Raw genomic sequence first — 12,616 nt, 5'->3', positions numbered from 1 at the left:
GTACTCTGCGATCGAGATGCGGTTCTACGATGAGATCTTCCAAACATCGTTCGAACGTTGGAGGAAAATTGGAACGAACGTACCGCAGCTTTCTGCATTTGACCCTGGATAAGATCGATCGTATCGTTGTTGTAACTTGCGTTTCTTACCACAGATTTATCAACGTTAAAAGTATCAGAGTGATTTTTCATAATAATCTTATAGATTTACGACGGTGCTTTTTTGCCATTTTCAATGATTCTTTCTAAAATATAACGAATATAAAGTATCTAACAAAAGGTAATTTTAGCGGTATTTTTATACACATAGGTATTGCAGCGGTATCATATCGATATTGACACAGGAAAGTATTAGGTTGTCCGAAACGTTCCTTTCGTTTTATAAGGAAATAATAGACGCACAGTGTTTTTCGTTTTATATTAGTTTATTGAATTATGCACGAATATAATAGTAGAAACAGAACGAAATGGATCACATCTAATTCGATAAAATAATATAAAACAGAAATTGTCTTTCATCTATTATCGCTTTATGAAACGAAAGAAACTTTTCGGATAATCTAATATTTTCCTCACAAAGATCGTTATGTTAAACGGATCGATATATTTTATTTAATTTGAAGAAACGTCGTGGAAAGTTAAAAGCTGGGAATTCTAGCATGTGCCATTTTTTTCTTACGTTCTAATCTGAGAACAAATTGAATCGACTTACGTTATTAATTACCAATGTATTTCATCGAACTTACCTCGGATAAAGGATTTAAGAAGCTGACCTACATCGAGCGAGCTTCTACGTGGAATTGCTTTAAGAGGCTGTCTAATCAGGCTTCCTGTCTGTTCATGCAGTGGCTCACAATCGATTTTACGGTGCACAAAACTCGACGAACGGCAGAGCTGATCGACAGGCACGCGATCGCTTGAAAACTACTCGCAGTTTGATCTTAGTTCGCCCGTACTTGTTCGCCAACTGAAATCGTTTAAACGTCAATTGGCTAAACTCGCTCTATTTCGAACAACGACACATCGATGCGTCGATGGTAACACCTCGAGGAGAAAACTCGTTCGTTTATGTTAAACGCGCAACGCTACGGAATACCGTGAAATCTTCTGAATTCCGAACGTTCGATCGAATCAAAGATATTCTTCGTCTTAACGTTTCCAAAACGGGTGTCGCGTATGCGTGACCGTGGCTGTCAGCGATTACAATGGCGCACAAGTCGCGCAAAAATTAGTCGCAAAATAAAATAGACGGTTGTGGGACGTTCAGAAAAGATATGGACGTGCCGAAACGTTTCGAAAATATAAATTTAAAGGGAAACGCGATAAAATCGGCGGAAAATACGAGAAACTTTTATGCAAAAAGTCGCGTGTCCGCTAAAATTTAACGTTGGTACTTGCGTCGTATACGAATGATGCGAATCTTTGCGTTAGACATTTTATCGCGTTATCTATTCTAGAGTATACACGCGTATGTACGCGTCAGCGTCTTATTTATCTCGCTCGGTCAAAATCGGACACAAACGAAGCAAAATGGGAGTTTCTATAAATTTCTACTCGAGGTAACGCTATTTTGTATGTAAATTTATTTATTACGTTTGCCAATTATAGTTCGATTTTGCAAAATTATAGTATCTTCTCTTTTTACATTTTCGAATTTCCTCCGTCCGCAACTGTATAGCTCAACACGGTCCGCCGTAAAAGTGTTCAACCTTGCAAAATTTTTCGCCTTGGAATTCTAGTTCTTCGAGTTAAGAGAAAAGTTGCAATTTTCTCGCGTCAGCTGTTTCGCGACGTTAATTATCTCGCCATATAACGCTCGCAGGTATCGACGAAAATAGAAGGTGGATCGTCAGGGAGGAATCCAGCTTGAAAGCATTTCTCGGCCAGTGACGGATAAATAGAGTTGCTGTCGAATCAACTAGGATCGATGGAACGACGTCCAATCCATCGAGCCGCTGCATTCACCCCTTGCAGACTCACCTACCGATATACGTATAGCAGGCGAGTGGAGTGCCGCGTGTAGGTAGTTTGCGCGGGGCTGCTGTCCTTTTGAAACTTCAATCTCCAGTTACCTGGATCCGGCGCTGGAATCAGTTCGTCGTGCGGGCCAGTTTGTCCAGGCGACAAAACTGGACGTTTCCTATGGAAAAGGGGTAATTTTGTCTTTGGAACAATTTTAGGACCGTGTATTTCTGTCTCTACGTCTTCCGTGTATTTCGGTTTCTACGGACTGGTTCCGAGAATCACGCAAACGAAATGACAGTGGGAAATATTTTTCATCCGATTCGAGGATGATAGTTGCTTCGTGTTTTAGTCGAATTTAAGAAATACGTATTTTCACGATAGAAAAGCACGATTAGGTCGAAAATACGTAGCAAAGAACGTAGCAGGCTTGTTTTCACTTATTCGATTTGATATCGCTTACCTTTAATATCATCCTCTACGTACGGGTTAATGACACTGAAATATTTCTATCAACAGCTTGTACGCCTGTGCTGTGTCTAGACAGCAGAGAGAACGACAGAAAATGCTATTCGGTGAAATCGTCGATTTTTAAACGAGGAAGATTCTTCTTAAAGATTGGCGGGAACAAACGGTAGAAAGGAAAGGAACAAAGTCTTGTAAAACGCATATCGTATATTTCATAATTTCGCCGTCGAAGAAAACTTTGGATTTTATGTCAAGTTCGAGTATTACTGTGCGGAGATTTGTCCCGATACGGAAGTTCGATTGCTCGTGAGCGCCGTTCGGGAGCCTCGTCCGTCGAGCGACAGATCAACGGATCAACGGAAAAAGAATGACTTTATCTAAAACGCGTAGCTGCCGCCGCTTTAAAACTTCGCTTCGTATCACTAATTGATGAGCTTAGGATCAGGTTGGCAGTTAATCGCTCTTCTCGCATCCCATTGTGCCCATTGAGCCGCTCGAAAACGCTTTACGAGTGATTTAATCCTCGATTCGTAACACGAATTTTCGCTAGTTTACGATCAAAGGATATTTCATATTTTTAATCAACGATATCGCGTTGAATATTCGAATTTATTTTCACGAACGACAGAACCATATTATCGCGATCCTTCGATACGAAAATCGGTAAATTTGAAAAATGTGTACCTTTACTTAGAGAAATAACGACGCCGACGAAATAATTTAATCTCTTAAGCATTTTCATTTGTACTAGGTATTTGTAGTTTTACGACGCGTCCACTTGTCCGTGCTTCTGCGTAATTTTATAACCAGTCGATATAGAAGACAACGAAACGTACACGTCGATGCATAACATTCTCGTTAACCAAGAACGATGTAAATACAAATGTTCGTGACGCGCGTAGTCGATGTTACGAATTAAGTACACTGTATTCGTTCGAGCGAAGAGGATCGAGCATACGTGCGATATACGTATGCGCGGCGCTTTATCGCTTGTTTCGATTATCTCGTCGACGATCGAATCAAGTCCGAATAATTTACGCGCAAATGCAACATTATCGCGCGCTCCTCGATGACGCTAGATACCATCGACTCGGCGCGCTTCGCGATCGCTTCCGCTTTCTTTCACGCGATGCTTCGGCCTGGCTCTTTAGAAAACTAGATAATACTGATAATTCGAGCCTCGCTTCAGCGATCCGTATTTAGTACGCACAGTCAACTTTTTCGTCTCGCCGACGCATGATTACTCGAACAAAATGTACAAACAAGGAAACTCACCGTTACGGTCATCGAATAGTTTTTCTTACTAGATACATCGTATTTCTTATCTTCGTTCGCAATCGATATCCGAATTCATCTCGAACTCGGTAAAGAAGGAAAAGCGTAATTACGATCGAACGAACAATCGTCGTTTAAACTTGTTAACGCGCATTCGTTCGATCGCCGATACGAATATAAGCGAGACGCTCGATCATCGTCGCATCATCGCGCCATTTTCAAAGACTCGCGGTGCGTCATCGTAAAACCAGCTTCCGAACACGGATCTCGGAAACGTTAAGTGGCGCGTAGTTCGCGCTTTCTTCGTCGACGTGCTGATAAGTGGCCGCGTATAAGAGTGAAAATTGATCGAACCTGCGCCGATCTTCGAATCGACGCAGTTGGGCACAGTTAGGCGGTTTCGTACGAACTTTTCGAAGACGATCGGTTGCGACCGCAGGGAGGAAGGAACAATCTGCTGCCGGTAGCTCTCTTTTGCTGCGCCGGAGATCAAAGCTGGTTCTTTCGCTATCGGTAGATTCTGGTTGCCGAGATATTTTTAGATCGCTATCGACGATCCTTTGGAAATCTTTTGGTATTTTTCGCATTGGCTCGATGATAAAGGCGGTCCTATATAAAGTGGAAAAATAAGAGACATCTCTCTAGGAAATAAACGAAAAACTATGAGATGATCGATCCGATGAATCGAAACTTAACGCGTTCACCATCCGTGCTAAGAAATTTAAGGTAATGGACAAAATGGTAAAGGCGAGGACATTTTTCTCTGGAATCGTAGACAGTGAACGTTTTAAGTTTATTACCGATCTACATCCGTTTCAATTAGTTTAGTAGTTCAGTCTATTCGAGTGCCGAATAACAAGATATGTCAACATTTTTATACGTATTAAACCCCTATGTACTATTTTTATTATATTTTGATTATGTATTCCACGATACAAAGATCTATCGTACACGATCGCTAAATTAAACGAAAACGTGCAATTACACGAGTTAACGTAGAACGTAAGAGATATGCACGTGTCGTTCTCACCTCGTTCCATCTACGTATGACGCGACTCTGCGGTCAAACTCTTCGCACTTGACTTCGTTCTCGAAACTGAATATAAAGGCACATGACGTAGCTGACGCGCGAAAACAGGAAGACTACGAGTCAGCCGATCGAATTTCCAAATTGAATTTCCAAATCGAATCTCTAACCCCGTTTTCTCTCTCACTTTCGATACGATCCGATCGATCTAGCAACCAGCGCTATCGACGAATTCCTTCCTCCGAATCTCAGCGGGTTGCCTAAATTCTTTCGACTACGATCCGACGATCCCAGAGTTCCGGTAACCGGAAGGACAAAGACGCGAGAGTCGGGCGCTTTACGAGATCGAGTCGGCCATGGAGGACAAACGGTAAACCGGAAACTGGCGTGTAGCGACGCAGAAAGACAATGGCGGCGGATCGACGCTGCCAACCTTTCCCTTTCTCGTAGTAGCCTATTCTCTCGTCTATTCTCGTAACGTTTCGATCCACGTTTTAGTTTCTCCATCCTACGTCACCTCTTCTCGTTTCATCCATTTCTTTCGTCGCTCTTTTTTCCTTCGTTCCTCGTTTACGCATCCACACGGTTAGCTCCATTCTTCAGCGATAATATAAAAGTCCATATTGTTATTTGTGCAGCGCCGTGTCGATACGGCGACGAAGCGTCGTCGATCCTTCATCTGAACACCTGTTGTATCCGGCCCAGCAGAAAGAACAGAAGCAGTAGCAACGACCCGCTACCGCCCACGCTTTTTGCGGATCCGTGATGGAGTTCGGCTAAGCTTTCTCCTGAAACATCGTTACGTACACTCAAACACTGTTAACTTTCGAATATATTGGCTTAAGAAATTGATATCGGTCGTACGTGATAATATCGGATTGGAACAAAAGTTGTCAGTGTTCTTTGAAAAATTCAAAAACTACTACTACTTTAGATATTCCTACGTAGATTTACTTGACGATGTATAAGACTATTTTCAATTAGCACCCTGTTATTGCAAAACGTTAGGAACTTTTGTTTCTACGTGACATATTTTACATCGAACGAAGCAAAGATGCCACGCAAGAAAGTGGTGAAATTTACTTCTCAACAATTTTCAAATGAAAGATAGAGCAACGAGGATAGATATCGTTTGTCGACGTTGCATCGCGAGCATCACCGTTGCGCCACGATGTAGCTTTTCTAACTTTGAAAGGCTACGAGCTACGAGTAAACTTTTTACCTGGTGAAAGCACGCTTTGCATTTAGCATAACCCAGGAACGACCGAACGGGTGGCGCGTGTTCCTTTTCTCGCTCGATATAACCGCGAATTAGGCAGGTCTTGATGGAATCGGCTATCGTAAATCCCGATATAAACGGCTCTTTTGTAAAAAGTAATAGCTACGAAATGGGGTGAACGACAGAGTTAAAAACCAATTAACACGAGCCTCTGTTATGCAACGCTGATTCATCGTTCTCGTTCTCTCTTTTTGAATTTCATTCGACGGTAAACAGGAAAGGGAACAAAGCACCGCCAGAAAGGACAAAAGGGAATACAAATATCAAAAGCCCTTCGATGTTGAAGAACTTTTTCCAAAAAAACAGCGAATCAATTGCGATTTAAAGCCAAATTCCACAGCGTAAATCGAACGTTCGTTTACTATCTCGATTTATATATTTTTCGTTTTTATACTTTTCACATTTTTTATTACTTTCTCGCTCGCGTTTTACTCGCGCGTTAAAGATACCGTTTTCTATTTTCTTTTTTCTTTGCTTAAAGTTGCTAGAATCCTTTAAATTTTTACAATAAGAAACGTATCTTACTTTCTGTGTTTCGATCGTCTTATTTAGCGCGGAGGCTGAACCTTATATTTAGGTAGCGAGAGTTTATTGGCGGTGATAAGTTGTATATATCTTATCGGGTTTTTTGTGCGCCGCGCGCGAGTTTGTTGTAATTTAACGGCGGCGCGGCGCGGCGTCGTGAAAGTTACGTTCCCTGATATTCTGTTCGCTTCTTTCGTCACGCACACCTGTAATTAAGCGTAATATGCATAAATATCGCACGATATTTAACGTCGGCCACGTGACTTTCATTTCGACAGCCTCATAAAGATCGTAGTCCAAGTTTTCACGATCCTTCGGCATTATGTCGAAAACTTTCGACGAGGTTCATCGAATATAAATCACCACGCTTAACTTTTTATAAATTTACGCTACATCTTCGTCAAATGCGATTACCTAATTCCTAAAAAATATTTTCAGGAAATTTTACGTAAATTTGTTGGTTTTTTTTTTTGAAACTCAAATAATCTTTAGAATATTCATGAATATCAAAAAGAACATAAATATTCCCTCTTTTTTTAAGAATTTCTGGCGCTGTGCTTCTCCTATTAATACGGAACGATTAGGAAAATATATAAAAATAAAAAATAAATTGTAAAAATTCATGAAATACGCACATCGAACGTGGAAACCACTGCATCGATAAACAACACGAAACATTAGCGAACGAGAGTATTCAAATTCTTTTCTGCGGATTGGATTGGCCGCGGTTGATGAATATTGCATCGGCTGTAATTTACATGCGCATTACGTCGAATTTTTTTACTACTGCAAATGATCCACGGAATACGTGATTTCAGGTAAATGAAATTCTTAACCGAACTATCGCGATACCGTGAACTTCATTGAAATACCGGGTAGAATGGCGTAATTCGAATCTGTTGGATGCGCGATGCATTTAAAAGAGGATAACGATATAGCTAGAGCAAAAATTTTCTATTCTTTGGCAAAAGTTCGTAGAAAATCGCTCGATGCTTATTACGCGTTAGTTGCGAGAATGGATTTCGAAACAAAGCAACTACAACACGGACAAGAGTAGATATTACGCTTGTATTATTTCAAATACATGTAGTTCCTTTTACCATAACGTGTGTAGGAATGTCTAAGAGTTCTTAAATTATGTATCAAGTTAGAATGCGAATCGTGTTTGTACGAACTCGATTGTGACAGGTTGGAAAAGTTGGAAAATTTTCAAGCGCTGGCTCTTAGACGGTAGAAAAACGTTTATGCTCACCGTTGAGCACGTGCACGTGAACAGTGGCAGGTTGATCGGGCATGGTGGTGAGATGGCACGTGTAGTTTCCGCTGTCAGCTGGTCCCACCCTCGCTATGCTGAGTGTCGAATTGGCCCCCTCTTCCATTAGGTCCGTTTTCACGCTGAAACATACGTACAGCGGTGTTGAAATTTCAATTTTTAACGGAACTTCCGACGGGCGTTTTATCAGCGGCCGGAAGCGTATGCGAAAAATGGCCAGTCCAATTTTTGAGAGATCGTTCCGCAGACTTTTATTCCACCCTTTATCATCCTCCTTGCCTTTTTTGTTTTTATCACGCGTTTTTATAACGCTAGGCTTTCGTTCGAACGACACTCGTAATAAAACAAATCTCACGTTCCCTTTATTTCTCCCTTAACCACTTGGTCTTTGCCCTTGTTCGTTCTTTTTTCAAAGAAAAACCTATGAAAAGTATTCTAGTATCGCAGTGGCTAAAAATTTGCCCGGAGGTGAAAAGACGTATTTTCTTTTCGACTATTCGTATGGTTAAAACGCGGTACGTCGTGCGTACGTATTTATACAATGTTTAAAATTTATATAGATGAGCGACGCGTGAAATCGATTACGAAATTATTACGATTCTTGGTAATATCGCAGGCGATGTATTTAAACTCGAATCGAATTAAAATTCGATATTGATATGCATTGGGAAAGTATAAATGCAATCAGCTTCTATTTGGAAAGCATTAGCATATGGAATTTTGAGCATCGTGTAATATAGGATACCTATAATGGAGTCAATTTTTCCTGCATCGTTGCAAATTGGAAAGAGAGATTGTCAGGGGAGAAGTGTTTTAATTCTTCGATGAATGCTAACACGAAATTGATTTACATAGCGGATAATTTATCGAATAACTTTATTAACTTTATAATTTTTATCAATTATGCAAAGGGAAAAATATGCCATGTTATTCGAATAATTTGTCAAAGCAAGTAGAACGTACACGAGTGATATTATTCCGTAATAGGATCTGTTTGGTCCGTTTGATCTATCTGACAAGAAACCATGTTATTTTCTTGCGGACACGAACACATCCACGTTGCGAAAGAACTCTTCACGATGATAAGGCGCTGTAACTTAATAAATCGCTAGCGTTGATCGTTTCGAGATTATGTACATACTTACGAAAGAGAACGCGTAAAGTAATTATTCTTTTTCATCTTAAACGTAAGTACATCTTACATTGCATCTCATTGATCGTAATTGGACAAAGGTACACGCAACTTGGCTCGTTCGGTTCGTTTTAGAAATGTACGTAGAAACGATGCACAGTGATTGTACATGAAAACGACGAGTCTTAAGATTCAGCAATGAAATATTTGATTATCCGTAGGTTATAGTATGTGCGTCATAAAAGATTTGATATTCTTTGGGAAGAAGAAGCATGGAGAAGGACTCGAAGCGCGCATCGGATGCTCGTTCGATTTCTTTTCATTACCATCGCTTTTTCCATGTCCCTTATCAATCTCTCAGCGAAGAAGCTAATAAAACTTCCAATTTCTTTCGAGTCTAGCAATCTCGTAGGCACGAGAGATTCATTTTTCCGTGTTTTATCAAAACTCGAAGTCAAAATGACGAACCGTGTAGATATCGAGCTTTCGAAGTACGTTCATATTGTGTAATACAGACATCATCGAGGTCTAGAAATATCGGGCTATGTATAAATTGAATTCTCAAGGTACTCTATTCTATAGAAATCGAGGTCTCAAAGTACGTACATTGTTATGTAGAAACCGTGTTTTTCATGTAGCGTATCACATAGCAGGCGAGTTTCTAAAGCACTACGTTATGCAAAAATCGAACCTTTAAAAGACCGCTAAGGTACGTAGAAATCGATTTCACGAACCAATTTATCGTATAAAAGTCGAATTCTCGAAATATCGCATTATAAAATATATCACCGTATTATAAAACACCATGTTACGTAGAAATCGAATCCTTATGTGGTATTTTATCGCAGTAAGGTTTAGCGTACGAACGCGGCGTAATTTCGAATTACGTGCAAAAGCATAGTTATCTACGAATTCTATATCTACGAAATGTCGAGTTCTCGAAATAATGTGTAGAAATTATACGTACGAGCTTTTAAAAATAGTCATTCGTTTGTCACATTTGTGTTTCACCATCGGTAGATTTCTCACAGTTAGCTGTTCAATTCGTTGGCAAGTTTCGTCGCTCAGGCGTCGCTCGTTATGTAACGAGGATCGATATACGCTTGTTTATTTATTATCTCGTAATATAACTTTTACGCAATTCCGCAGGACGGTTTAAATTTTACATTTATACATCGTCTCTCCGACAATCTGACTTTCGATAATCGTCGTTTGTACGAGACCAGTAGGCGTCTTGATCACCTATCTTTTTAAAACAAACAAGATTTTTAACAAATAACGTATACTCTTTATTCGACGCTTCGTTTAAATCAAACGATAAATACCGTAGCCTTTGTCTCGTTCTATTCTCCATGAAATACGGAGCAGGGGGTTGCCTTTAATTGAAAAACTTGGCGAGCGCAATTTGTCCGTTCGTTATCTCCTCGTTCGAGCACGATCGCTCGTTGATCCGTAGTGTGAAGCAACCAACCATCGAGGTTTCAACCGTTTCACCTGGCTTCTTTCAGTTTCGCGTTAATAAACCGACAGTTGGGATACTTTTTTCCATTTTTCTTCCTTTTCATCCAACCTTTTCTTACTTGCCGTTGTACACCGTTCAAGCTTTCTTACGAAATTGCGTTGTCGCGTCGGTTGAGAAACAGAACACGTACCAAGTAATACTCGTCCAAGTAATGGAATTAACGTATCACGGGCTTGTAAATTTCTGCACGATACGACTTTGTAATTTTAACGCTATGAAAAATGACCCCTGCGAGCCATTCGCGTCCGGTGAATGTATAATAAACGGGATTGAATCGCAACCCTATTAACGCGTCCCTGCGTACGAATGATTTAATCGCGTCGGCTATTGTTTTAAACTATAACTCCCGGCGAGCACGTTTAACCGATTAGCTCCAAGAGAGATTTTATCGATAGAAGGGCGGAATAATTTTAAAACTACTATTTTAGTCTTATTATTATTACGATTATTATTCATGGTGTCCGAGGATCACAGGCGGAGAGGATTATAAGCGAGTCGAATAAAAAATTATTGAAAAGAGATTACGAAAGAAGAAATCTTTCTAAAATGCATTTTTATCGTTGTTCTTTTAAAACGCGTATGTACGTATCGACGATATAGGTGGACAAAAACACCGTCCGATACGATTTCTTGCGCATTGGGCTAAGGGGGGCTAAGACAACCACGCAAATTTTCGCCATTTTCGGACCAAGTTAATTAAAATCTTGGCGACAAATAATTTGCCGTTTTACGTTTCTCGAATCGACGCGACGATGCGACGGGTCTGCGGCGCGGCGACGCGGTGGCACGCGGCCGGAAATGGACATTTACTTTCTCGGAGAAAAATAACGAGCGGCAGAGCGGTAGTTACTGCGGAAATGTGTTTACGGTCTGCGGTTTCCACGGGCCACGTGGTTGCGCTACGTACGACGAGGGTTGAAGTGGTCGTACCACGAGGGTGCTCCGAAACGAGAGGCCAAGTCTCTATGTACACGCGCCTTTATGTACCGGGTGCACACTGCAAACTAATTCCATTTACCGGCAGCCAGCGTGTCTGCCGGGTTGTAACTTTGTCGAGCTGTCGGCCACATCGACAACATTTTCGCGAGAAACATTCTCCTTCGCGCGACTACATTCTCCTTCAAAGGTTAACGATCCTTTGGATCAGTGTTATTCACTGAGAAGTTCTCACGAGGTCCCGCAGATGAACGCACTTGATACGAGTTTTCTATCTTTTTTCAGATTCCTACGATTAGAAGAGAGTTGCTAAAATTGTAACAAAATTTCGGATATTTTACGCGGATATCGTACAACGTGCCTCGCGATGCAGATTTATAAACAAGTCGATATCGGAAATTGAAGCTCGAGATATTGCGTATTCGATCCTTTTCCAACTACAAATACACGCGCAAAATATTCTGCTTTTATAAATCGTAAAAGCGTAGAACGCAAGTTTGCTAAATTATCATCATCAGCCACACGCTATAAAATATTTATACTTTGGAAGCTATAAGTTACGAGCTTTTTATTTATACTTTTCATATGCAGTTTTATTTTTCATATTCTTCCTCTCATATTCATGTTTATATTATACGCTGGTGCATTATACTCGATGGAATAAGAAATTAATTTAAATGACAAACATGCATTAAACAATTCTGTCCTTTCGTTTAAAGAGATATTACGAATTAAGAATTATTAAATATACGCGATATACACATCGTTACACCTTCCAATCGTACAGTCTTTGCAAATCGTAAACGTCCTTTAAACGTTTGTTTCCAATTACACCGAGAAAGAAGCTACGACCAGCGCGAATTAAACATTCGCGGTATATTTTACAAGACGCCGATCGGACGGAAAAGAAATCAACGAGAACGTTCCGATCATATAAAAAACATAGTTTGATACTCGTACAAACAACAATTGACGCGATCGATCGCCCAACGCAAGAGAGAAAAGTACGCGAGTTGTTTACATTTCAGCGACAGTGTACACGTGTACTATGTAAATTTATTCGACGCATAAGCGTGTATACATTCGGTGTTTCATCACGGCGTGTGACTCGGTTCGACGATGCAGGATCCGGTGATTTTCGAGGTTGCGGGTAGTTTATACGAGGATTAGCGGGCTAGGTGCGTCTACGGGGTGGAAAGGCAGTGAGAATCGTCGACA

The 12,616-nt window shown here is 40.6% G+C and overlaps 1 protein-coding gene and 1 long non-coding RNA gene across 9 annotated transcripts in view; one reads left to right on the top strand and one right to left on the bottom strand.

The window, feature by feature from the left end:
- Nucleotides 1–12,616, top strand: part of LOC139994522 (uncharacterized) — a 342,661-nt gene that overhangs the window by 7,650 nt on the left and 322,395 nt on the right. The gene's annotated exons all lie outside the window — the stretch shown is intronic.
- LOC139994516 (zwei Ig domain protein zig-8) overlaps nt 4,051–12,616 on the bottom strand; it is a 235,678-nt gene continuing 227,112 nt past the window's right edge. For 7 of the 8 annotated variants that reach the window (XM_072017255.1, XM_072017261.1, XM_072017259.1 and 4 more), the window contains 2 exons: nt 7,788–7,930; nt 4,051–5,519 (listed from right to left, as the gene is read on the bottom strand). In XM_072017255.1, the coding sequence (XP_071873356.1) occupies nt 5,407–5,519; nt 7,788–7,930 (256 nt within the window). In that variant the 3' untranslated portion in view covers nt 4,051–5,406. The remainder of the gene's footprint in view (nt 5,520–7,787; nt 7,931–12,616) is intronic. The other variant, XM_072017260.1, reaches the window with a different exon arrangement.

Source organism: Bombus fervidus, chromosome 14 (genome assembly GCF_041682495.2).
Source record: "Bombus fervidus isolate BK054 chromosome 14, iyBomFerv1, whole genome shotgun sequence".
Lineage (NCBI taxonomy): Eukaryota > Metazoa > Arthropoda > Insecta > Hymenoptera > Apidae > Bombus > Bombus fervidus.
Note: the sequence above shows the minus strand (reverse complement) of the source record. Positions and strands in the feature narration are given on the sequence as shown.